A 27877-nucleotide genomic window follows, 5' to 3' on the forward strand; every position below is an offset into this window, starting at 1 on the left:
CCTACTCCTCTCTTCATAAACTGTTCCAGCAGTTTGGCTCTCCAGTGCACTGACATCTGATTCCCAGACTACATTTCCCACTCTACAGCCTACACCCTCTTACAGGCTTTGCCAACAACCTTTTACACTTAAATAACTTATCCTCTATGGTGAGGCCTTTGAGAGAGCAACCAGAGCCCCCCAGTGCCCTCACTCTGTCCAGCCGCCCAAGCCAGGCTGTCCCTGTGTCCTCAGCCTGAATTCAGCCAGAGCTGACCCCTGGCTGTCTCAGTCACTGCCTTTTGCCCTGGGCCCATCAATGCCTCTCTGCACTATTTTCTCTTGCACAGAGCAGCATCACCAACTTTATCCACACATGCCCAAGCTTCCTTACAATTGTATTTTCTGGGAATGTCCTGACGAAGGCAGGAATGATGAATCTGACTCCATGTTCTCAGAAGGCTAATTTATTATTCAATGTTAGTATATTATATTAAAGAATACTATACTCTACTAAAGAATACAGAAAGGATACTTACTGAATGCTAAAAAGATAACAATGAAAATTCGTGACTCTTTCCAGAGTCCTGACACAGCCTGGCCCTGATTGGCCAAAGAGTGAAAACAACTCCCAGCAGAATCCAATGGAACAATCACCTGTGGGTAAACAATCTCCAACACATTCCACATGAGCACAACACAGGAGAACCAAATGAGATAAGAATGGTTTTCCTTTTCTCTGAGGCTCCTCAGCTTCCATCCTGGGCAAAGGGATTTTTCAGAGAATGTGAATGCCATACCTTACAGCAGACTGCAGCTCTGATGTGCAGTGGCCTCCTCCCAGCTCTGCAATCCCCACTGCCCTGAGCCCTGCCTGCTGCTGTCACCTTTCTGCTCTGTTCTCTTCACCTCCATGGAACACATGGAGCCCTCAGGGCCCTCCCTGCCTTGTTCCCAAGTCCATGGTCCCCGTTTTATGTTGCTTGCCACTGAGCAGCCCCATGTCCCTAGCTCGGTTCAGCACTGTCCCCCCATTAATGACAGCACTTCTGTAATTGCTGCCCTCAGCAGCCTCAGGACCAGGCTGTGTATTCACACATGCTCGTGCATATGTGTTGATAACAGCTAATAAATTAGACTCAGGCAATTTTTAACTACAGATGACCATGAATGGTGTCTGAATTCTGTTACTAAGATAGGTTTTCACCTCATGTGCCAGCCCTGACACTTCCAGTTTGTCCCATCAGACAAAACAGAATGATTTTTAAAAAGAGGAAACCAGCAGTAGTGACACATTATTGATCCATTTAGAGAGCTTAGGGGCTTTTTGTTTGTTTTCTTTTGGTTTTATGCACTGAGTTATCTCTGGAGAGAGAGATCACACAGCATTTTCATCATATTTCACAAAAGAAATGCAGCAGGAAGAAAGCACAGAGTAAAACCCAATGCTGGTTAAAAAAACAACAGTAAACATTGTTGAGGATACAGCCTTTGAAGATCAGAGCCTCAGAAAGGAGCCCAGTAAACACTGGTCCTGTCAGACCTGTCCTTTCACCCAATGATTATCATTCTAGCCCCAGAGAGAACACAACCTTTGGCTTTACCTGTTGTTTAAAACCCAAATGCTCCAGCTGCAGGAAGGAATTTCATCTGGAGCTCTCCTACCAACCTGCACAATCCTGGACCCAGAGTGGGAAAATCTTCTGAGATGCAACCCCATTACCATAAACGTCAGGAAACACAAAGGTGATGCTGTTTAGAATAAATTTAACCTTCCCCAAAGCTCACAAGTGGAGTAAGCAGAGCTGCAGACAAGAACTGTCAGACAACAGGCACTCACAAGCACACTGTGAATTGTTCAGTTAATTACAGCAGACTCAAAACCTTCCCAGCAATGTTGTTGTGTCCTGAGTGCAGGCTAGGAGGGCTGAGAAAGTGAAAACTCATTATTCTTTTAAGCTATCATTCCACAGGTATAATTTGATCTAAAAAGCACCATACTGCTTTTTTCTGAGTTTCTCTGTTTATGAACAGAGGCAGGAAATTCAGAAACTGCCATTGTGAGATGACACAGAGTCAAACCACAATTCTGCAAAGATTCAGAACTCTGACTCCAAGGTTTATGAAGAATGAGTTGCAAAGGAAAATCTCTGATTATTCCATTTTTTTCAGTCAGATACCAGCAGATAAGCTAAAATAAAAATGTAGAGTCTCAGTTTTATTTCTGAACCTCTTCATGCCTAGTTAATAAAATGAAGCAGCTGATGGCATTAGTTTGTAGTGAAGTACAAATTTTTGAATAGTTGGTAGACAGGAAACTAAAACAACATCTGTCAAAATAAACAGCTACTACACAACAGCAATCATGTACTGAAAGAATCCCATTTTCTGCTGGTATGAGATGGTGCAGCTCCACTGACACAGAAGCTGCAGCAGCTGAAGGGACAGAGACTACAATGGACAGTGCTCCCAAAAAACTCTATTTAAGAAACATTGGAACAGCCTTCCCCAGAATCTGTGCGAGTTACACCAGATCAAGCTTGGGTTGAAATCTCAGTGCTACTTAACAGATCTTATTGCAAAAATGGTGATGGAAGTAAATTCTAATTTTTTTTAAACAAGGAAAATATTTATGATAAGGTGTCCAATAACCAATCTTGTTTTTTCATGGCATTATTGATAAATTAAGGTATGTTTAGTGTGTGATCACTTAAAAAAACAGTTTAATAATCGAAAAGGTACACCTAAATTATTTAAATAAAGTCTTTTCTCACTCTTCTTACAACCAGAGACCTGAACTACTTGACATGTTTTATGAATGGACAGCTAATACCATCCAGCACTATTGACACACACACTGCTACTTTGGGAACAACTCCTACTTAATAGCTATTAATCCTGCCACACAGAAAAGCTGAGAAAAGCATTATTAATACAATGTGAGCATCTTGATTAATTAAAAAGCTCTGGTTTACACATTGAATTTTCTGAAAATACTTAGAAACCACAGACACACAAGTTGTCATACAAACTGAACGCAGTTTTATTTTTAAGCTGGATCAACTTCTATTACCTAACACAGACCCTTATATAGAGAACTTCTATTAACTCTGTAAATAATTCTCATCAGCCTGTGAAGATGCAACTCAAAAACCCCCTTCCTATTAAAAAGGAACTTCATTATGTTCCAAGTCTGCTTGCAATCAGCAGTTCTTTGCAGGCAATAAGGTGGTTTAGGTTCTTTGCCAAATCTCAGTGTGTGGCCATTCCATAAAATTGACTAAATCAATGCATTTGGAATTCTCCAGACAGTTAATTTTCCAAAGAACTTGCCTGATTCAGATGTATTTAATATATATGTAGAAAAATGTGCATTACATCAGTTTCTATTTTTTTTTTACTTTTTACATCTATTCAACTTAATTCAGTTCCCATTTCACTTTTAGGTATGTCAGCATCAGCTGTGCTCACTGCTAATTCCAGCACAACTTATGAAAGGCTGTAAAACATTAAACTCACTGCTTCCATGGCTGTAACACCCAGCAACAGCTGCACTCCAAAGGTGTGAGGAGAGCTTTAATGCTCACCCACCATCACTCACCAATATCTTTGCCCTGGGCTGCAAGATGTGGCTGGGGTGTGTGTTCTATCCCCATCTGCAGAGCTGGGCAGTTCTCTGCTGTCCATGGGGAAGTTTTCTTCATCTCTCCCACAGCCAATCCTCCCTCCAGGAGATCTCTGCTCTCCATGGCCACTGAGTGTCCCTGCAGGGCTGATCAAATTCCAGCATCCCATGGGGAGATGCTGTGCCCAGGGCAGGAACCAAGCATTCCTACCTGGATACAATCTGAGCCTGGAACAGCACAGCAGCCTTTGCCCCCTGCATTCCCAGAGGAGCAGCTTTCTCCTGCCCTGCATTCCCAGAGGAAGAGCAGGCCCATCTCCAGCAGCCCTGGAGCTCCAGAGGAAAACTCCCCCCTTGTGCAGGATCCCTGCTCCAGCAGAAGCACAGCTGGCACTGCAGGAGGGCTGAGGCCCCATGGGATGGGACTGTGCCACCACCCTGAAACACAGGGGACAGGACATGTTCTGACTCTGGCAGTGTTGGGTTTGGGTTTTTGATTTTTTTTGTTTGTTTTGTTTTTGTGTGTGTGTTTTTTGTGTGGTTTTTTATTGGGTTTGTTTTGTTTTGTTGTTGTTTTTGGGGGTTTTTTTGTACTATTGCATTTGTATTTTTAATTTTCCTAGTAAAGAACTGTTATTCCTATTTCCATACCTTTGCCTGAGAGCCTTTTAATTTCAAAATTATAGTAATTCAGAGGGAGGGGGTTTGCATTTTCCATTTCAGGGGAGGCTCCTGCCTTCCCTAGCAGACATTTGTCTTTTCAAACCAAGGCAATTTTACAGCTGCAGAATGCTCTTCACAGTGCAATGGCACTGGAGAACCCCAAATGTCTGCACACACCCTTGCCTGTTCCTGCACTCCATTTCTTGTCTCCCAGGCTGCCCCATGTGCAGCTCCAGCAGCAATTCCCAGAGTTTTTCCGCATTCCATCAGCTGCGGTTTTCCTCCCATCAGTCCTGCCTGGGCTGACCCATGGAAGTGACACCACACCCAACACCTGCCCCAGCAGAACAAACGGGATGCCGACAGGGAATGCTGCAAGGGAGGCCACTTAGGAGGGGCTGGCAAAGTTTTCCAAGTGTTCTGTCTATCAGCAAAGCACCAGGAATTAAAATTTCATAACCCAAGCCCTCTGGTGGCAGCAGAAGAGGATCTGATCTAGCAGCCCTCCACTTGGAGAGGAACGGCCTCAGGAAGAAAATTCAGGTACAAACATATCCATCCTCACTTTGTTTTATACCTTTTTCCAACAATGCTACTACCTTCATGGTTTTATGGTTTCGGTTTAAGTTTCCTTTTGTTTTAAATTTCCTTTTGTGACCTGTGCAGTTGATCCCGTGACAGCTGACACATTCTGGGCCCACGAGCAGGGAGCTGCTGGACATCACTTGTGATGTGGCTTCCACACCAAGCAACACGAGCCACTGGGGCTGACAGAAGCTCAGCAGCCTTTTCTCTGAACTTTGGGTCAGAGCCATGGAAAAATCCCACAGCAGTTCTCCATCCAGTCTGTTTCCAGCCCAGTCCACCTCACCATGCATTCTGATGAAAACTCTGATGGGCAGTTACCCAAATATGCTTCAAAATTAAAAGTACTGAATGTTAGATGATACTCAGCCTTTTGCTGCATTACCCAGTGAATAACACAGAGCTAAGCCAAGGCAACAGACAAGGAATCAGCAGAGGGTTTTGTACAAGACATTTAGTCTGTGGCACCTCACCTGGAATTTTAGAGCATGCTATTGTATTTTGAAATCTAATGAAAAGGCTTTCCAGACAGAACTCATTGCTAATAAAGGAATAACAAAGAAACTCAAGAGAATACATTATTAGATGGATTTCCAAGAATTAAAATGGAAGGGATTAAAGAACAGCTAACAGGCCAATACAGTTTGTAATTAAACCTGAATTCTCAACTGTAAGAGTCTAGTTATCAAATATAAAAAAAAATTAAAATAAAAATTAAATCACTTGAGTAGTTCTTTATCTTCAGGATGAAAAATATGAGCCAGGCCAGCCCTACAGAATCAGCCAGAAAGCACTTTTCCTGTGGTTTTGATCAGCAAAAATTACATTAGTTCCACATAGCTGAAATTAGTACAGCAGGAAGTTTTAAACATATACTTCCATCAGAGAACTCTGCTTTTTTGTATCCCCAACTCCTGTGGTGGTGCTGAGGAGGCAGCATCAGCCAGTGGGTGCCAGGCAGGGCCACCTGGGGCAGCCCCAGCACATTGTGAACTCAGCAGGCACAGACATTGCTCCAGGGACCCTTCCTGCCAGGAGAGCTCTGCTGGAAGGGCTGCACGAGGAGCTGGGACCAACAGGAACACACTGGGTTCTCTCAGGAATGCAGAGTTCTCACTTGCAATGCACCCTGGCGTGCTCCTGACAGATGTTTAGGGTGGGATGGGAGATAATTCCCTTTCCCAAAGCAATCAGAGATTGTCAGGAGTCACACAAAACTGAAACAGAACTTACAAATCAGGCTTAGAAAGATCAGTCTGTGCAAAGACTTTCAGTGACAGAAGAACTCATTCCTCCAGGTAAGAGAGCTCTTGGCTGTTCCTGTAGCCACTCAACCTTTCAGGAGGGCTGTGCTTCTAGAATTACCATACTGGGAAGCAAACATCCCTGAGCATCAGGGCATTCTGTCCCCTCAAAAAGGTTCCAACTCTGCCTGCCTGACCCCAAGGACAGCAGTTACACCTTTGCAGAGTTCCAGCAGAGCTCATGTACTTTGCAGTAAGAATAGAATTCAACTTCTTAACCCCAAAACATCAGTGACAGGACATCACTGCCACTTCACAGCAACATTCAAGTTATCAAACCCTGCCTGCAGGCTCCCCAGCTCCCGGCTGCCAGCTCTGAGCTCAGGGCTGTCAGAGCAGCATGGCCTGTGCTTTCTGCAGATGTGGGGCCACTCCAGCTCTGTTTTGCACGTTTGAGCCACGTTCCCAAGAACACTGCAGAGGTGCAAGGCAGCCTAACAAACTCTTGGAGGAATTGCTGGAGCTGGGTCCTCACACCCAAACCTTGGAGATGTTCAGACAGGCTGCTAGGCAGAGTCACATTTCAGCACAGCACAGGATTTGCTGTTTGCCATGACCTTCACTCTTAATTTGCCATAGAAACCTCTGAATTACAACCTTCCTTTTATTGTCTTTTCCCTGTAGTTAAGTTCTCCTTAAAGAGCAAGGTTTGCACCACCCACTCAAACATCTTGGGTGAGCTGTCTGACACCATAGAGCAGAGACCTCCATCCTCTCTCCTTCCAGTCCAGCTGCAAATAAACTCAGCCAGCCTCTACCTTCAATAAAAGCAGACAAGGTGTCAGAGTACCCCCACGGGGAGCCAGCCATGCCAGGGAAACAGATGTGCTTGAATACAGCTGAACTTCTGTAAAACTATCCCTGCCAGGGCAACCCTACACAGAAGTCTCCATTCTGCTCAGTTTAATTCTATCTCACCTTACATTCTGATGAAAATTCTCACAGGCAGCTACCCAAATATGCTTTAAAAGTACTGAATGTTAGATGATACTCAATTTTCTGCTGCATTACCTAGGGAATAACACAGAGCTAAGCCAAGGCAACAGACAAGGAATCAGCAGAGAGTTTTGAGGAAGACATTTAGTCTGTAGCACCTCACCTGGAATTTTAGAGCATGCTGCTGTATTTTGAAATCTATTGAAAAGCTTTTTCTAGGTTCCCAGGGAGTGCAGCCACCCAAGCCTTCCCACAGAGCAGTTTGTCCCCAAGGGAAGTGGCCATGAGAAGCAATCAATTATCATGGATCAATCTGTCTCTGGTTTAAAATGGCACAGTTCTATTCAAATTAAAACAGCTTTAAGGATGCCAGTTCTGTATTCCAGCTACTGCAAATACACCTAAAGAGAAGCTGGCATTGGAGCACCACTACATTCCAGTTGTTCCTTTTTTTTTACTTTTCAATCTGTTAAGGTTTTGGTGGCATTTCTTCCCCTGAACACACTGGTAGGAGGCTGAGGAGATATGAAAAATCCTGCAGTAACCATGGCAGTGTGCTCGCCTGTCCTGCCTCTGCAAAAACAGAAAATAAAACTGCTCTTGGTTTTGCTTTGGCCCCAGGTGCTTTTGCACCAGTTTATCCCTTTTTGTCTTGCTTTAGCCAAAGCATTTTCCAATTAGCTGACGAAGACTCCCCACCACGAATCCACAACAGATATTTAAGATACTGGAAGGTCTCCTGTTCTCCTTAGTGAAACTCAACCTCCTGACGTGTACTCAAAATCCCAACGTGTACACTGAATTTCCTCAGTACTTCAGGGATAACATTTTAAATGCATTTCCTTGGAATAAGCCTGCTGATCCTGAGTCTCAAAACTCAAGTCTATTTCTATGTTCCTGAAGAAAACCAGGTGAAATTCTGATTTTAGACAAAGAGCCTGCCAAGGTTAGAGGTTAACACTGAACATTGTATTTTTCAAGTTAACTTACAGTGTTTGTCCCAAGCAGTTTAGTACAGGGAATTTGAAAGGACTCCCACAGCTGGGCAAGGAATACATAACTTGTTTTAAATTTCTGTATGTGGAAATAGTGCATTTATTAAAAACAGAAGTGATGATTTGCCTTTTTTACATTAAGTTTCCACAAATATATTGTTCAAATCATGCCCCAAATTCTTGAGTGGAAATAAACTGCCAAGTGCTGGGTATGAACAGAAATAATAACTTAATATTTATAGATAAATATTATATGTAAATAAATGTGTTTATAAATAACTTAATTATTATCTGGAAAATGACCCTGGGAAAATTATGAGGTCACAATCCAGACCAGTGCCACATTATATTATTCACTGTAAAACTAATTTGTCCAAGGGTGAATCCATGAGTTAAAAGGCAAAGTTAACTCCTCTGTTCAGTCAAGAGTTTTAACAATTCACTCTCAACTCTTCATTTTTTATTTAAAATATGCTTTGACATTGCATTATTACAGTAAGTAAAACATGACAGGTGAGTCAGAGATGGGCCTTTATCACAACTCTGTCTCTTCAGGTCCTGAAGTTCATCAGAGCCTCCTAAACTATCTAAAATATTGGACCAATTTTCATTTTTTAAAAAAATCTGATTTTTCACATTTATCAAATGTTTAATGTTTAATTGTATTTATTCAAATTGAAGGATAATATTCATGTCAGAAGAGTTTACAAAGCAATAAACTCTTCTACAGATGATTACTTGACAACATTCTGCTCAAAGAATGAAGAAAATTTACCAACACTCTTGAGAATTCTTTCATATTCAGGAAAATTCATGTGGTGCCTTTTGGCCGAAAAAATAAAATAGTTGGGGGTTTTTGTTGGTTTTCAAAACCAGCTTTGAAAAGTTTTCATCCTGCACAAATTTGCTTTTCCAGCACCAGCTTTCAAGAGCATTTCAGATGTTTCTACAATAAGTGCTGCCAATAAAGACACCGAGATGTTTGCACACCCCAGTTCCCCCCTCTCATCAAATCAAAGCTCAGGTGAGCAGAGCTGCCAGGAACACCTCTACAAACAGAATTATTCCTACACCAAGTAAAGCAAAGACACAAAGAAACACAAATCCAGGTCAGGAAGGAAATAAGTGCAGCAGAGAACTCAGAAAGAAATAACATTCCCTACTTAACCATTGTAGAAAATTAATTTCAATCTAGTACATGGGAAAAAATGGTGCTGGTAATTTCAGATATTTGTATTTTTTATTCTGAATAGCACAGATGAGCCAGACACTTCCTAAATTGTGAAATACTTCCAGCAATCACTTTGACAAGTTGGGTGCCATTTCTGATTGTTGACTGATCAATGTAAAGAGCTACTGGGTTATTAACAGATCTTATTGGGCCAAGAGCTCTGGTTGCACTGGGGGTGAGAAAATACTTTGAAAATACGATCACAGCACTCCACTGAGCTGGCAAGAGGCTGTCTGGACAGAGCAGGGGTGTTGGATTAAGCCCTTTTCTGACCCAGAGATAAGGAATTTTAAATTGTTTAAAATGCTGAGAAGCATTTTAAACACTTTTATTCCATTTTCAGTCTCTTGGGAAGGGTGAGACAGATGTTATAATTCACACTATCACAAACAAAACCCAACTATCTCCTAATTACAATACATTATAAATACTTCTTGGCCTATCAACTTTTGCCACACCACACTATAAATACCTTAAAACCAATCATCTAAAATTACCCTTGTATTTGTATGTGAATGTAAATGTATGTATGTAAACTTCTGTTTATGTATTTGTATGTAATCTTTCTATCAAACTTTAAGAATTCTTTACAAATTCATTCCTCACACAGGGGAGGTGCAGGTTCAACTCATCAGCTGAGCAAGGCAAACTTCCATCAGAGTTCCTAATTTTCTTTATTCCCATCAATCCACTGGGCTGCTTCTGGGGCTGTGTGTAAATCACCAACTGCCAGCACAGAAAAGCTCATTTTAAAAAGCATTACTGGGGAGGTCAGTGGAAGTACACACCAGGCAGGGACAGAGGCAGCCAGAGGGGTTTGTAGCAATAATATGGAGAGGCTGTGGGATAAACAATGTATAAATTAAACTACTTTTAAATGATCCTTAAGGTTTGTCAAGCTGTCTCTGTGTCTGCTCATCTGATGGAAGCAAATCTGCCTCTAAGCACAAGGCACGGCTCTGAACCCCACTGGAGCCAGCAAGCACTGAGATGACCCCGTGCCACTGGGAGGTCACTTTGGGGCTGCACTGTGGGGTTTGTTCTGCCAAAAGTATCAGCATTTCAGAGCTTTACCTGGTCTGTGCTGGAAAACACAAAAGCTTTTGCACAGGAGAACAAGGCCAGCCCAGCCCACACCGTCCCTCAGTAAAGGTGAGATTTACAGCCCAGCCAGCCCCAAGTGCAGAGCTGCACTCTGTGCACCCTTCAGTGGGTGGTGATAATATGGTTTATCCCTCATTTTATCCATCACAGCCAGAGCAGCTCCAGCAGCACAGAGTGACAATCTCCCCACAGCACAACAGCTTTCCTGGCAATCTGGGACACCCTTCAGCCTTCCAAGCCAGAATCCAGATGATTTTTTTCTTCCATTTCGATGAATCAACATTTTTCCAGTGAAAACCAGCTAAAAAAAAAATGCCTCTCCCTAATTCCAGCTTCAGCTCTGGAGGCTACCCCACCTTGCCACAGAAATTTCTCTGAGAAGCTGTCTGCAGCTGGATGTGTTAAATCACACACACATCACACCAGACCAAAGATATTTTGCGAGCAAGGAATACAAACCAGCAAAAAGGAGATTATTTTCTCTCTTTTGGCACTTAAGGCTTGGAGAGCAGCAGAAACAGATTGCTCCACCACCCTTTAGATACAAAGTACCTGTAACACAAATAAAACCAACCCCAAGGCCTAATTTAACTTCATGACAGTTTATAGCAAGATCATCCTGCTAGTACAGTAAAACCTGTATCAAACTGCCAGGTGTGTTTGTGTGTATATATATATATAAATAAATATATATATTTCCCAGTTCACTGGGAAACCAATACTCTCATCCAGTTCCCATCTCCACTCATTTCTACTTCTCTGTCTCAAAAAAATCTGTCAGGAAAGCAAGAACTATTACAGAGAACCTTGCACCACTATATATATATATATATATATGTACGTGTGTGTGTGTGTGTATATATATGTATGTGTGTGTGTATATATATATATGCATATATGTGTATGTAGATATAGATACCTATTTCAAAATATATCTAAATTATTTCAAACAGAGAGAGATGCCACTGAACAAGGCACCAAGGTGGGAGGAAGGCTGCAGAACTATGCAGATTATTTTTTTACATTTACACTAAAAGATTTGCATTTAAGGAACCACAGGTTTTATCTGAGCAACACCTTCCTCACGTATTCCCCTTCTGTTTGAAAAATGTAACATTTATTATTTGATTGGCTGTGTTACAACACTGATGGATTCTTGCTTCAAAGTCCACAGAATTTAATGGATTTTTTTTCCACTGACCTGCTCATTCCACAGAGTCTACAAATGCTGTTTTCATCACTGCTGGACACAGGACAAGAAAGGAAAATGAGAAAATTCACTTCCAACTTTACTTTTTTAAATACACTGCTACTTTTAAGCCTGAATTCAACTTGAAATAATATCAAAAATTCAATGTCCTGAAAAACAGCAAAATCCAAACATCATATGGGAATCCTTTTCATCCAACAGATCAAGGTACCACACTTTCAACCCTACCCTATAGTTTTAGGAGAAAGGATTAGGTGTGTCAGGATTAAAAACACACTCACTGGTATCTCATTTACCTGAGGTTCTAAAGAATACATTTCCAGCCCAATACCCCCAGGTCTTGACAGGATTTATCCCTCTTGTTTGTATTGCTGTATTGCATGCTCATTGCAAATGAAAGAAAATGAATTTTACTTCCCTCCAGGAAGAATCATTGGCTAAGGCAGACTGAAGGATCAGATAAGACTTTCACTTTCTATCTTTCCAATTGGACTTCGAGTGTGACCTTTCCTAAGAGGAATAAGTACAAAGTCACTCTGTTGGACTCTGCACAAGAAAATAAACTTTATCTTGGAGATATTCCATAGACTTTAACCATGTCTGGATTGTTCATGTTAGAAGAGCTTCAATATTGGAGCACTACTAGTTTAATACTGTAGAACTTTAATTGGAACGTTTCAGTTTTGTAACTGAATAAGGGATGTCCTTTCCTTCTGAATAAAATAAAACAGCATACAAAAGAAGGAGTACCTGCCCATTATTTTATGCAATAAAAAATACTCCAAACTTTCCTTTCTTACTACGATAGTATCAAATTATCATTGTTACATTGCATCTGCAAAATACTGTCCCACTGGAGCAAGGTGGTGGTTGGCTGACAAGATTTATTCTTTTACTAATTCTGCTCAGAGGAGTAAAGTAGACTACTACTAAATTGAGTAGGTACCAAATCTGAAGAAACTCTGAAATCAAGAATTAATTATTTGTGTTCAAGTCTCTCCACCTGAAAGAAAATGTTGAGTGCTGCAGTGTCAGAAAAGTGCCTTTGCAAGTCAAATGTCCATCTGCATTTACAGAAATGCTTTTCAACTACTGACCAAACCCATCCATTCCAATTGCCTGGATATATCACAGTAACAGCACTAACTAAAAAGAAGAAAGTCAATGACTGCAAGGAAGATGAGTGTGATTTCACAGCAGGAGGACTGTTCCCAGCAATCAGGTCATTCCTTACCAGCAGTGGGGTCTTCATGAGTCAGTCCCAAGAATTGCATTCACTATATCAGAGTGATTTGTAACTACAGCACACACAGAACACAACCCAAAATGCAATCTCCAAACAAAAAGTGGGAAAAAACCCATCTTTATAAAGAAGCACCAAAGTATAGGAAGTTAGTTCTGTGTTCCCCCCTGAGGCTGAACTGCAGAAGGTTTGGAAGGTTTGGTGAAGCTGCCAGCAGAGTTCCTCAGTGACCCCAAAGCCTGAGCTCCAGGAGCTCCTGCTGCCCACCAGCATCTGCCATCCCAGCTCTTCAGCACTCCAGGCCAGGAGGACACAAATAAATCCATCAAACCTCCCCAACAGGCCTTGGCTGAGCTCCTCATGCCTTCCATCAGGTTCCTGGGCTCTTTTCTCTGATACTCACAGTTGCTCCTGGCTCTCTGTACCTTCATACAAAAGTTGCCTCCTGACTCACATTCATTTCTCATCTGGACCTGGGGCTGGAGAATTCAACACATTGCCCCTTCCTGGGGTTAAACTTTCTCCCAATAGCTGGCACATAATTACATTTAATTAAATGCCTACACTGAGATCAATCTGTTGACAGTATGCAGGACTAAAATCCTTAAAATTGTCTTTCCTTGATAATTGCATTTTAAAAAAAACACTAAACAAACAAAGCCGACATCACCACCAACAAAAACAAAATTCTTAAGCATACAGATTTATCAGTTTATTTTACAAAGATGAAATCCAGGCAAATGGTCTGACACAAGTGTCTGTGGGTTAGATACCATGCACAAACATCACTGACTCCTGTCACTTTTCTTCACACCTTTTTTCCAACATGGGTCATAGTGAGGACCTGCCTTGAGCTTTTTGAAATTTGTGGTGAGGAAGAAAGGAACAAAAACCAACAAAACATCACAAGTCCTGGAAAATACCCTAAAACCTGGAAAATACTGCAAAATGAGAGATAGCATTTTACAGTTTACAGTCACAATTGATCTCCAAAAATTGTTTACACTGATGGCATGAGAACAACAGAAGTTAAACATGCTTTAAGTAAGCTGAGGCTAAATGACTGTCTCTGTTTTCCATATCCAGATGGCTGCTTGCTAGAGCCTAAGGAAATGAGAAAGGGGACAATGAAAGTGCTAAACTCATAAAAACTGGGAGTCTCTAAAGGAACACATTTTGAGAAAGAGTCACTGTGATTTGTCACTTCCTTCCTCAGCCAGCTCTCACAGGCCCTGAGCCTGACAACGCATGACAGGATCTGTTCAAGATCATGGACAGGTGTCCCCTAATACCCCCACTCAGTGCAAAATTCAAAAAAAAAAAACAAGTTAAGGGACAAAGGAGAGAAGGAAGGAAAAGAAATGTGGGTCCCCACTAGCTGTTACAGACCATCCTTCTTTTCTGTTCCAGGTAACCTGGTTTAAAAACCATTTACATGTCCAAGTTCCCTGAAAAAGGGAATCCAAGTGGAAAAACAGTTGCTGTAAAGTATCTCCTCCCCTGTGCCCCACCAAATCAGGGTACTACACATCAAACCTGTACTCTGCAGTGACAGGAGTGTGCATTTATAACCTTGAACTCCTCAAGCAGTACAAAACCACAGCAGATATGGAGAAAGGAGAATGAAGACTTCCCCATCTGTCAAATATTTCTGCAATACCAGCCTGAAGTCTGCCACATTCAGAGCAACTCATTGTAGCTAAAATCCACCCATTCACACCTGAGGAGACACTGTGCAATGGGAAGCTGTGTCTGACCAGCAGAATATTTCTACTTCCACCATCAACAATGATATTTCAGATCAAGCTAACTGGCATTAAGAAAATTACCATTTCATCTGGAAACTCAGAAAATTTCCTCTAGAAATGGAGAGGCAACAAACACAGAACTGCCTAGAGTGATTTTCAGAATGGTTTTTCTTTCTTCACACCAAATAAATCAAAGTTTGATCTTCTGATCCAACAATTCTGTGTAGGATCCAAGTTAGAAATGGCTACAGCCCAACAATCATTAAGCTGAGACATTTCATTAGTGCATGGATGATTTCTTACATGAAGTCTTGCTTCAGGAACAAGATGCTCAAAAGAGCAATTAAGAGAAAGAAAGTACTCCCAGTGCAAGTATTTCTAATTTTGTCCTGAACTGACACTGGAGGATTCCTAGCAAAGCCATCTTTTCCTGTTCTCTGAAAAGCAGGCCAGAGGCAGAGTCCCAAACCAGTGTGAATCTCTTTTTATGGGGTATTTAACTGGCAGCTCAAACTTCTTTTTCCTGCAAACACAATGATTTAAACACGACAAAACCCAGCCCAAAGAACTAAACTAAAATTAAAAGGTACAACTCCAATCCTGTTGATCAGACCTCAAGTGCCCTCTCTACCAATTGCATGAATTATGACTCACTTCTGAGTAATAATTTCATATTGTTTCAGGGTGCTGTTTTTAAAGCTGGAGTTGGTTTTTCCTGAAGAGCTGGCACAGAGAATAAATAATAAATAAATAAATAAGGCTCAGCCCAACAGCAGCAGTATGAAATGCAAGAACAGGAACTGCAGCAGTGCCAGCTCCACAGCCCCAGTAACCCTAAACTCGAGCTCAGCAGAGCCAGGGGCTGATCCATTTGCTGACCCACAGTCAATAAAAAGGCTCTGTTTGGAGTTCAGAGCTGTTCACTGCTGCTGATATTTAATGCCCTGGGAGGGGAGGAAGAGCAGAGAGGAATTCATCTTCAGGCATCAGCAGGACAGGTTCGTGTGCCACGTGGGGAGGGCTGTGCCAAGCCCAGTGTGCCAAGCCCAGCTATAAAGCAGGTGATGAAAGGAGCAGAATGAGCCAGCAGGCACGAGATGTCTGTGGCACTGCAGGCTGGCCAGAAAGTCCCCTCCTCTTAAGGCAATCAATACTGGGAGAGAATATATTTATATATTATTATATTTTATATTATTTAGCTAGCTTTCTATAGCTGTCTGATTAAACACATGAATTTAACCTTTTTGTGTTCCATTTTGCCCATTGAATATGTTAACTACAGACACATATCTGGGTTTGGTGGGGGGGTTGGGGTTTTTGCTGCTGTCATCTTTGGGGATAGGCTGTTTAGATTTCCTTTTGCCTTTATTTTTTCCTTTGTAATTCAAGATATGAGGGATCTTGTTAGTCCTTTCTCTGCTACTTTTACCAGCTTCCCATCCCTTTCAAACTTGAAACTTTTCCATGTGTCTCCTGTTCTGGGAAAGTTACAGACTGGCAAAGTAACAACAGCTTTTCCCTTCATGCCTTTCTAAAACATGTATCAGCAATTTGAGTGGTTTGGACTTTTTTAAAACAAACTAAGATAAAAATTAAAAGTAACTTCTTTTTTTTTCTCCCCCAGGAAACTGATACAGAAAATATTTGGTTTTGTTTGTTTGGCTTTTCTTGTTTTTCTTTTGGCCAGAAAGCTGTTTGTTCTAAAAGTTAACTGGCAACACGCCACAAGCAAAAGAGATTCTGATAAGGAAATATTGATCAGAAATACTGATATTCTTCCTGTTTCCTCTCCATTACTTTTGCATTAAAAACTTCAACCTGTATTGCAATCACTACACATCAATATTTGGAATATTGTTTTGTTGCCAAAATATTAAAACATATGCCCTACAATGAATTTTAATATATTGAAATATTAAAGCTATTTTTGGATGTGTTAGACATGCATTTATCTCCAAAGAGCTCGGATGTAATTAGGCTGAAGTTATTTACACATGAGAAAACTCAGCAGAGCTGTGTGGGAGTCAGAACCCCCATGAGTGGGACAGACAGGAAGTGTCACATCTTTGCTCCATGTTGGAATTGTTCAGTAAGTTCCTACAAACCAACTTGCAACCATGAAAATTGCTTTAAAGCAAGAAAACAGAACACTAGAACTTTATCTTTTGTAATTGTTACAGACCACAAAATCCACTTCAAAAAGAAACATCAATGAAAGCCAACACAATCCCATGGAACTTCTCTGTTTTGACAAAAAGACATTTTTGGAGAACATTCACTGGCACACTTCCAAGCAGCTCTCACTGCAAAAACTAATGTATACTTTGACAGTGATAGTAAAGATAGATTTTTGTTCTAAACATCTCTTTTCTCCTCAGGGTGATGTAGCCTCATGTTACAGAGAGCAAAAGAAATGATAGTAACAAGTTTAGCTCATGGAAATGCAAGTGTATATTCCAGTTTAGAGTCTGAAGGGGGATGGGAAAGACATTTATAAAATACAGAGGAGGAAAAAATTAGCTGGGAAACTGGAAAGTCTTTTCACCCTGCAGAGCACCTACAACAGTGTCTTAGAATGCTGCTGATCCATCAGAAGGATGTGGAGTCCTCTTTTCACCATTTGTCCTGCTTTTGCATGGGAGGAATTTAGGGAAGTTGTGGGGGGGAAGAGAAGTATTCTGAAGGGTTTGTTTTGATTCTTACTACTGTTATTTTTCCTTTTAGTTACTGTTAATAAAATTTCCTTTATGCCCTTTTAAAGTTCTGAGCCTGCTTTGCCTTTCTCCTCATCCTGTCTCCCAGCAGGAAGTGACTGGCCAGCACTGAACCCACCACACTCATTGGTGCATTGGTGGGAAATCTAAAAACTGGTGAAATCTCTAACTGGTGAACCAAAACCACTACACCATGCCAGCAATTTTTTATTAGAACTTTACCTTTCCACAACATCCTCTCCATTCCAGCAGGTTGAGCTGTCTCTCATCACCAGGTCTCCATCACAAAGCCTTTCTGCTATGGAGGCATAAAAGGTTCGGGAGCGCTTCATGTAACTGATGAACTCTCTGCAAGGCAGGAAGAGCACATTTAACAACACAACAGCAAACTCAGCACTCAGCTAAACCCCCTGCAGCCCAGCCCTCCATCACATCAAGGCTTTGGCAAATAAGTAATCTGAATTAATTTCTACTTCTAGTCTATTTTTACTCCTTATAGATCATCTAGTTTTACTTAGTCCAGTGTCAATACACATAATTACACACCTAAAGGGTGCTTTTAACACATGGTGGTAACGTGTCTCTCACCAAATCTGAAAAAGGCTACACCTACTCTTTATAAACAGATTAAAAAACACTGAGAAAACATCATCATAAAAGGCATGGCCAGTACAGACAGTGTATTTCTGATGACTGTGTATGGAAAAATGCCTTGAGGGAAAATTGCTGCCTCTTTTATAATCTCATTATATCTATAATATATACCTGGCTGAGGTAGCCATAAAAAAACCCCAAAAATTATATAAAAATATTAAATTTTAAAAAAACCCACCTAAAATATCAAGTGTTAATTCAGCACCCAACTGAGAGGATTTCAGAATGAGGAATTACCCTGCTGCACTGCTTTAGAAGCCCCTTTTTGGTATGTTACAGATCTGGAGAACAAGACTCAGGACCCAGCCTGAGCTGGAGCTGTCACTGAGCTCTGTGCCTGTCCCAGAGCTCTCCTGGGGAGCCCACAGGACTCGTTCTGGTTGCAGTGTTTCAGCCTGGCAGGCACTGAGGGGTGCCTGGGGTACAGCAGGATGGAGCTCAGCACAAACCAGTCAGGATTTATCACTCCTTAGCAGCAGGTGCTTCAAACAACAGCCAGGCCCACTGGGAAATATCCATCCCTGCCATCTCTCCCCTTATATCCTCTTTATACTTTCTCAAAAGTGTTTAACCATCCCATTTACCTTCTGTGATGAAATCCTGCTCTAGATAAATCATCACCACATGCTCCTAAGAAACTAACTCAGCCTAATATAGCAGGCAAGCTGGGATTTAAAGCAAAGAAAAAAGCAGGAATTTGGGGGCTTACAAAGAGCATTTCTACCTCTTGAGTAGCAGCTTACAAACATGAGCTCTGAGTATTTCTAGAGTAAAGCCAAGCCCAGCCAGAACAACCTAAGAGGATGAGTTCCAAAAGGAAGCGCAGATGCCAAAGATTTTACAGGTTCTAAATCAGTCTTCTTTGAAAGAGGAAACCAGCACCCTTTTAAGAGCCTAAAGCTTGCCTGACTCAGCTCAGCCCTAGAGGTTTGAATTCCTCTGCCTTCTCAGCAGAGTGGGGCTCTGACATTTCAAAGCAGTATCTGAGCAAGTGCAGAATTCTCTGTCCCAACTCATCTTACTGAGTGAAAATATTTACTTTTCATCACTATAAAACTAAACACACTAGGGGAGAAAATGCAGTTTCCCAGTGTCCCACAATGTAAAAGCAGCAATCAAAAGTGTTCCAGCTCCTGGATTACAGCTGGAGGTGAGCTAGGTGTAGAGACAACAAAGGATGTCACCTTGTTTTCATTCTTACCGAGAGATTTTTTTCAAACTTCTTGATTTGTCATTCTTTGAAGCTTTCAGAGGCAGAGAACTGGAATAGGCCAGGGAGAATAAGCATCAATCAGGAGAGGTTGGGGAGTAGGGGAGAAGCAGGAATTCAGGCAAATGAGGAAAAGAAAAGAAAAACAAAAGAGAAAAGCAAAAATTATTTGAAAGAAAGGTCATCAAGCACATGCATAGGACAATATAAGAAAATAAATAAGGAGGAAAATTATCATGAGATTTTTGCCAAGTATACATGCAATCAAAAATATCAATTCAATACTGGAAAAAAGTACAACTGAGACTATTTGTCTCAATCATTGTCAAGTAAGAGCAGAATTACAAATGCGGTGCACGCAGCAGAAAGCTGAAAATAAATTCAGTGGTACTTAAATTAAGCATAACTGATACCAAATGGAAGGACTGTAAATACATGAGGCTGTACAAGAAAACAATGGCAAACAGTTTAGGATGAGAACCACGGGAAGGGGCATTCAAACCAGTAGCATTCATGTTCTGGTACAATGAGCAATTTACTGCCTGTTAATAAATAATATAAATACAGGTATTTTTTGCTGTTCTGGGATTGAAAAAACACCCAACTCTGCAAAACTGGAGATACAGACTTTCAGGCTACCTTTGAGGAAGAACTGTGGAAACAACCCTGGTGATGGTTCAGTGTTTTTACTGCAGAGAGCAGCCTGAGGACACGCTGCAGAGGATGCAGCTCTGCCACCACAGCTCGGGCAGCTGATGGCAGGAGTGGCCACAGGACAGCAGGGACCTGCCCTGGCCAGCAGGGAGTGGCACCTGCCTGCAGGAACTCCAGCACAGCCACCCAAAAAACCAAATGAAAATTTGGTAACAGGGAAAATCTGGATCAGCTGAAACTTCAGCCCTGGCCAGTGGTTCATCTGACATTAATAATCTGGTTTGTACTAGCACTTTGTTACTCAAATGTTAATAAAATCATGTGATGTCTGACCCAACAGATAGTTTATTTTAAATGAAATAGATATCACTGACTTCAAACATTCCCAAGGGAATTCCTAAATGGTTGATTTTAAGACATATAAAAGATCTGTAAATTCACAGCATAAAGAAATCCCAACAAAATGTAATTTCAAAGCCTTCTTTCTCCAGGCAGGGACCTAGTATGTTGTAGTTCTTTGTTAAACATGTTTTATATACAGCTCTGTAAGCAGTCGGTGTTTAGTGGTTTGAAATGTTCCATGGAGCAGAGATGCTAAATGCAGGTATTCAACTTTGCTGGGAGACCAGACCCTGACCAGAACAGCTCTTTGTGCTGAACTCAGCAATAACATTCCAATTTACTGAGATTCTGTACATGCCATTTCCACTCCCTGGACCATCATCTGGTTTCAATTTTCTTGTCATCTCTATTACATGTTATAGTAACCTCCACATTAAAAAAAATGACTACAGCAGCAACGCTGCCAGTTTCAGTTAATCCCTGACCACGATTGTGTAATGGTAAAAAAAAATAATAATCAATTTTATGCTTTCCAGTTTAATCATAGGAAATGGTTTCTTGCAAAATCATGCAACATTTATTCAAGTTTCAGCTTCTTTCATTATTGTCCCTGACACTTAAGTGATGCATAACAAAAAATATGCAGGAATGGAATGCAGAGTAAAATCAAGAGAGATGGGAAATCTCCCAGGAACTCATGAGAGTAGGAGGAGAAGAAAAGGGTTCAACTACTGCAAAAGAGGATCCAGTTGCTCTGTGCAGACCTTGCAGATCTGGCTCTGCAGAACAGTGAAGGGTGAGGAGGGCTGGCTGTAGCCAGACCCCAAATTCCTTGCCCTGAAGAACCAGGTCAGGCCAAGGGACAGCTCTGAACAACCTCACTTGTCCTGCACCAGCAGCCCTGGCTCTGCTCCACAGCTGAAACCAGAGGGTCTGCAGCTCCTTGCAAAAGGAGCCTGATTTTTCACATGGCCCAGCAGAGACTCAGCACCTCTGAGCAGGTTGTACACCAGACAGCAGAGGCCACTTGGTCGTGCTTTCTCCTCCAGATGTGCCAAGAGCCACAGAGGTTCTTCTCTCTGAGCTCAGGAATGCTCCGACACATAAAGGAACCAGCCACAGCTTTTCTGTTTACTTGGGCAGTGTTGGCTCATTCCTTCTCTTTTTCCTCCTCACCCTAAAAGGCTGGAGTCATGTTCCATCCTCCCCAGGATTGTTTGGAAGGATGTCCATCACCCAGACCTAGAGAGAGACTCAGCAGGGCCAGGGTGACCTTGCACCTGAACTGACAGCAGCTGACATTGCTCTCCCTCTCTCAAAATCACCACAAGGAGGGGCTTCACAAAAGATTCATGTAATTACTCTCATCATCTGGTTCCCCTGTAGCAATTTTCTGTCACTCTGAGTGCATTTTACACAACCCACTGCAGAAATTATTTAACCCATGTATTACAGATATTTATTACCTTAAATTGGTATTTTATTGATATCATATGTGATTAAATGATGGAGCATGAACAACACAGTGATGCAGTCAACCACTGTGTCTTTCAGTCTCTAGTTTCACAATTGTTTCCAAGAAGCAGAAGTACAAGCTTCAGGCAATGTGCTTTATAGGAAGTTGTGGAGAATAGCTTCAGATTTTCCACTAATTACTATTTATGGCATATTTCCATCATTCATTTTTGGTGCACAGGCTCTCCACAATACCTATCAACACTGTAATTCAGTAATTTTTCATGCTAATTATATAAGCAGGGACTTAGTTCAGATTTTTTGGATAAATTAATTTTCAGTGTGCAGACCAATTCTAGCAAACTGTCTAATTTAGAGCATATTAGTTTATTTTCTTTTCCATCTACAAGCCTTACATTTTAAAAAGGTCAATATCCAAATAATTCTAGATGGTTGGGAAGGGGAGCAAGCGTATCATCAGGTGAGAAAGAGCAGCTTTTATGGTATTGAAGACACAAATGTGCAACTTTTTAAGAGATCACCTGTTGACAGGTTGGCAATTCTGGCTTTTGGGCTGCCAGTGTTAAGCCCCAGCCAAATCAGTGAGTTACACAGAAGATGGCCCAGGGCTCTGTGCTGTTAAAAGACTTGTTCAATAATTGTACTACAACTGTTCTTTGGTTTTTTGTTGCTGAAGTTATTAATTTAATTTCTGTAATGCTCCTTTTTTCTGATTTGCATGGTAAAAATTGATTAACTCCAAGCACTAGCACAAACTGTTATGGTTTGCCTTTAAATTACAAAAGAATAAAAAATTATCACTATCACTCAAAACACTTTGCTTGCTGTTATTACTTTTATCTTTTAAAACAGTCTTTGTTCCATTCATGCAAGCTGAGAATTAAACCAGAAATGGATCAAAATCTCATGTTCACAACTGAAATGCCAGAACCCAGGCTGGGGAAATTTCAACAATTAACAATTTTTACATTGCTCCAGTCATCCACTTGTCCAACAGAAATATACAGACTGTCTGGGCAGTTTAATGCTGCTTTTGGACAGAGGTAAGCCCAGCACAACTCCACTGATGGGGCTTGTTCCAGATTAACTCTGCTCTTACACAGGACAAGATGCCAGCCAGAAACAGGCACTGGGGGGTTATGGCAGTTTGCTCTGACATCTACTCATGTATTGTGAGTGGGATTGCAAAAAAAAATCCTCTCCTAGAAAGTACAGAAAGCCAATTCAGGAGCTACACAAGACAAAGTGACAGAGGAACCCAGGAGATGTGGGAGCAGGGACACTCCTGCCCAGGCCAGCAGCAGTACTCAGCTGTAGGTGTCTCAGATGGGGCACAGCTGAAGAACAGGAGCCAAGAGGCACAACAGAAGCCTAAAAGCTCCTTCAGCTCGTTGTTATGTAACCAATCAAGGAGATTCCAAAGGATCTTACCACTCCTGCCCAGTCCAGGGCAATCAGGGACTGAACTGGTGTCAGGGCAATGCATTTTTCCTTTTCACCCCTTCCTCCTTCCCCCTTCTGCCCCTGGGTAAGCTCATGTCCTTACAGGCCTGGGCAGTTACATTTTCAGTACTTAGACTCAGCTGTGGAAATCAGCTTCCTCAGACTTTGTCAAGGAAAAGCTTTCACCATTTTCACAGAGAGATTCTGGAAATAATGAACACCTTGGTGTTAAGCCTGGCCTTTTTTAGAGAGACACACAATGTGATAGAACAGAGTCACCTGTGTGACTGCCAGTGGTGGCAGTGGCTGGAGAGCACACAGAGGAGTGAGCACACACAAGGCTTTGCCTTGAACATTGCCAAGAACCAACAGCACAAATTATGAGGCTGGGGGTTTGTTCCAAAGCAACTGCAGCCTAGGGTTACCTTCTTCTATTGTTCAGGCTGGTGTGAGCCATCACAAATGTCTGGGTTCCAGTCACCTCCTTCACTGGCACAATACTGGCTGATGACAGGTTCCCTTCTTGCTGCTTGGGCTGTCCACACACTTTATCGACCTGTAAGAAAGGGAGGGAAAGTAAAACAGGATGAGTGAAAAAAAAAAGGATTTCCAACCCCACAGAAGTCTGCCTATTCCTGCAGTCAGTGCTCACTGCATGAGACATTGTGAAAGGATTCTTCCTCCAAGCAGCTGGAAACACTTGCCCTGCAAAAGAAGGACCAAATTCCATGGCAGGGCAAGGAACACCAGAAAGGCAGCAGTCATGGATTTCCCAGTGGCTACCTGGATTACAGCACACCTGGAAAGGCTGAAGGTAGTGACTGATGAAGTACTGGCAAACTAAGCTTTGATTTAGAAACATACCTGGATATTGTATTTGCTGGGTGCCCCGATGAAGGAAGGAATGATGAATCTGACTCCATGTTCTCAGAAGGCTAATTTATTATTTTATTATCTGTATTATATTAAAGAATACTAAACTATACTATACTGAAGAATACAGAAAGGATACTTACTGAATACTAAAAAGATAATAATGAAAACTCATGACTCTCTCCAGAGTCCTGGCACAGCCTGGCCCTGATTGGCCAAAGAGTGAAAACAACTCCCAGCAGAATCCAATGGAACAATCACCTGTGGGTAAACAATCTCCAACCACATTCCACAGGAGCACAACAAAGGAGAAGCAAATGAGATAAGAATTGTTTTCCTTTTCTCTGAGGCTTCTCAGCTTTCTAGGAGAAAAATCCTGGGTGAAGGGATTTTTTCAGAGAATGTGCATGCTACACCTGGAGCTTAAAGGTACATGGATTTTGGTGGAACATCTGCCCCATGCCTAAAAAGCAGAGTCTATCCAGAGTTGAAGGGCTTGTAATCAGCAGGTAACCAATTCTTCCAGCCTTTAACCAGGCCGTGTAACATCACTCAGTCCTCACTGCCCCTCCTGAAGACTCTTCCAGGGATTTAGTATCAGTCCAGGAGAAAGCAGGCTTGTGTTTATCCTTTCTGCAGTGTGGATCTGACACTGCTTGTGTATCCTGACACATTTATTTGCCGTAACAGCTTTAAGTGACAAGAGGAAGACAAGTCCCTTCTCTTTCTAATCCACAATTGTAGATTTACCCTGTGATGTTTCACCCACACTTAAATCCCCAAGCAAACATGAAGAGACCACAAAGGGAATCCTGCTCTGGTCATGGTACCTGCAATGACTTGAATCACACAGAACCCATCATCCCACACAGCCCTGGGTTTGGTACCCCTTCCTGAAGCTCCCACAGTAACCATCCATGGTGAGATGGATTCTTACTGCTCTGTGCCCTTTCCTGCAGCCCTAGAACCCTCCTGAGTCTGCTGAGTGTTTCACCCACAGGTGACTTCAGGTAACTTTTCTGTCCCCTTGCACCCCTATCATGCAGATGTCAGCACCAGCACAGGACAATTTTCTCTGCCTCAGCCCATTTCCTCCTTCACCACAACTATGTGAAGCTAAGACATTCTCCTCTGAAAAAACAACGTGGAAAACTGGAAGCTCTGTAGGCATGACAGCTACTGTCAGCTTTAGCTGTTTGAGTTCCAGCCCAGACCAGTACAATATGCTGTGAAGAACCTAAAACTGCAGCAGTTGAATGGGAACATGCTGGATTAATCCTGACCCATGTCCAGCAGCAGGGTGGGAGCCTGCCTCACTCAACACCAGGCACTGTGTACATTGCTCTGGTCTCACCAGGGACTAGCACAGTACTGTTTTAAAATACAGCTTTGGGAAATCAAATAGTCCATTTCAGTCCCTTCTAAACTTATGAAAAGGGAAAAAAAACACTCTATGCAAATGAAAATATGAAACAAAAAAGCCTTTTGAACCCTTTAGAGCTGGACAGAGGGTATAACACAGCTGGAGCACATTCCTGCACAGGATGCTTTCTCCCCTGCACCCCAGGCTGCCCAGGCCCCCTACAGCACACAGACCCCAATTCCCAGCAAAGGTCTCTGCAAAATCCATCTCAGTTTTCACCATGTCACTGAAGTTCATGTCTTCAAATTACATACACCTCACATCTTGTCACTATGCATTTGAGACAGTTTTTACCAGAGTGGTTTGCAAAAGCAATGTGGTTCTCATATACATGACCGATGGAGAACTCCCAAGTTTCTTGTTTTTCCTGAAAGAAGATTCAGAGATATTGAAGGCATCATTTCTGTTGTGAATCAACAGTTTAAGCATCCAACTGAAAACACCAACTTTGTTTTGATTTGAATTTTTGGTCTATAGAAATGACTCTTTAGATTGCCCAGGTTTCAGTATTTCCTATGCCAAACCTATGCTTCAGGGCTTTCTTTTTAAGCAGTAGTAACAGTTTCCTGCATATCAAACAAAACCACACATATTTGAAGGAAAAAAATTTCTCAGGGGAAAATTTTAACCAGTTCTACTACACTAAGAATAAAGCTGTTAAACAAAAGGGCAAACCACACTTCTTTTGTGACAGAGGCCTTCCAGAGCCTTTCCTCTCAGCCCAGCTCCCCCAGGCCCAGCAGCCCCTCCTGGGGGTTATCCCTGTTTGCCATATTTGTTTCCGATTCTGAATTACTTAAACAGAAATCTGACTTTTAATTTTTCTTTTTTAATGTGGACCAATTTTCACATCTCTCCAACACATGTATCTTTTTGCAAAATAAAACAACAGAAAAGCCTGAATTTTATCAGCTAATCTGAGCAGTCACAAAGCTGATGGCACAAATGAGAACAGTAATGTATAAAAAACCATCTCACCTTCCAGATGGGCCATTTATAAAAAATAAGATAGTGTTGTGTAAATTGAAAAGCATGAGGCAAGCAATAAAAAAAACCCAGAAAGGTGTTTTCTGGAACTGCACCATCTGCAATCTAGTGCTGCAAGTTCCCTGTGTGTTAACAGTGAGGACCACAGAGTTTCCCTCCCATCCTAAGGGCACCACACAACTGCACTGCCAGTTAAACCCAGAGCTCCTGGATCAACCACCACCCACAGGAAAATCAGTGCACCTAGAAATGGGGACTGGAATGTCAAATTAATTAATTCAAAAATTAATTAATTTAAAACTAATTAATTTAAATATTAAATTTATTTAAATTTAATTTTAAATTAGTTCATTTTCTTATCCTAATTTCAAGGTGTAGGACTAGGAATAATCAGGAATCAACATAAAGAATGACTGAGCCCATTTCTTGGATTTGTAAACTTAAAATAAATCTGCCAATCTTAAATTACAAGCTGACAGAAAATCATCCCTCATTAATGGCAGCACCCTGATGTCATTCCTCTTCTCTCTGCCATGATATTTAAGGTCTGTCTTCTAACAGTGAACATCTACAGCTGAAAATGGGTATTCCCCCTGCCTCGTTACCTTCTGAATTACCAATCATGTTTCACAATTCCAACATTTTTATTAATATTAAAACTTTTTTCTTACAGAGCCATGATTCCTCTTAAATATCTGTTTTTCTAGCCACAGCTACATTTTTTCTGCTGAATTTTTCTTGGTAATGAAAAGCAGAATCATATATATACACATTTTTTGACCTCTTACTATTTGTTATTTAAAAGAATGACTATTTACAATTATTACAGAGGCTTAACAAAATAAATGGAAAAATTCTCATCCAGAATCTTCTTGAACTCTTACAGCTTGAGTAACCTTAAACACTGAGGTCATATTTAATATATTTGATATAATCAAACATGGGAAAAAATGTCATGCCCTTCTGGATACCAAGAGAATCTTATCTCTCTAAAGCAGGAGACCTTTTCACTAGTCCAGAACAGCAATTTTCTTTGATTTTGTAATGGGAAGATTAGTGTTTTATAGTACAAGGTTTTCCCAGTGATGGGCTTTGTGCTGTTATTATTAAAACACTGACACATTTGCCAGCAGGTTTTTGTCCCTGGATTTGTCCCCAGCCCAGCTCTGCAGAAGCCCTCTGCCAAATGACATCCCCAGCCCCAATTCCAACCCTGCTGTGCCCCACAAGTGCCACAAACACCCTTCAAAGCTGGACTGGAGTTTGCTCCACTCCAGGTTCCAGCTGCCAAGTTTGAAGTGAAGTGAGGGAAGGGACAAACGCTGAATTATGAGGAAATCAGGTTGGTGTTTTCAGACCTGCATGTGCACCAGGAGCTCCCACTTGCTCAGGGTCAGAGCTGTCCTTCCATCACTCCATCACCCACAGAAAAACAAACCAACCAGTATCATCTGTGATTTTACACTGTCCAAGCATCA

At 41.6% G+C, this 27877-nt stretch overlaps 1 protein-coding gene across 5 annotated transcripts in view; it reads right to left on the reverse strand.

Annotated features, from left to right (window-relative positions):
* Positions 1 to 27877, reverse strand: part of LOC135309655 (glypican-5-like) — a 381061-nt gene that overhangs the window by 210147 nt on the left and 143037 nt on the right. For 4 of the 5 annotated variants that reach the window (XM_064435855.1, XM_064435854.1, XM_064435852.1 and 1 more), the window contains 3 exons: positions 23542 to 23672; positions 19193 to 19252; positions 17560 to 17685 (listed from right to left, as the gene is read on the reverse strand). In XM_064435855.1, coding sequence (XP_064291925.1) covers positions 17560 to 17685; positions 19193 to 19252; positions 23542 to 23672 — 317 coding nt within the window. The remainder of the gene's footprint in view (positions 1 to 17559; positions 17686 to 19192; positions 19253 to 23541; positions 23673 to 27877) is intronic. The other variant, XM_064435853.1, reaches the window with a different exon arrangement.

This window comes from Passer domesticus, chromosome 11 (genome assembly GCF_036417665.1).
Source record: "Passer domesticus isolate bPasDom1 chromosome 11, bPasDom1.hap1, whole genome shotgun sequence".
Lineage (NCBI taxonomy): Eukaryota > Metazoa > Chordata > Aves > Passeriformes > Passeridae > Passer > Passer domesticus.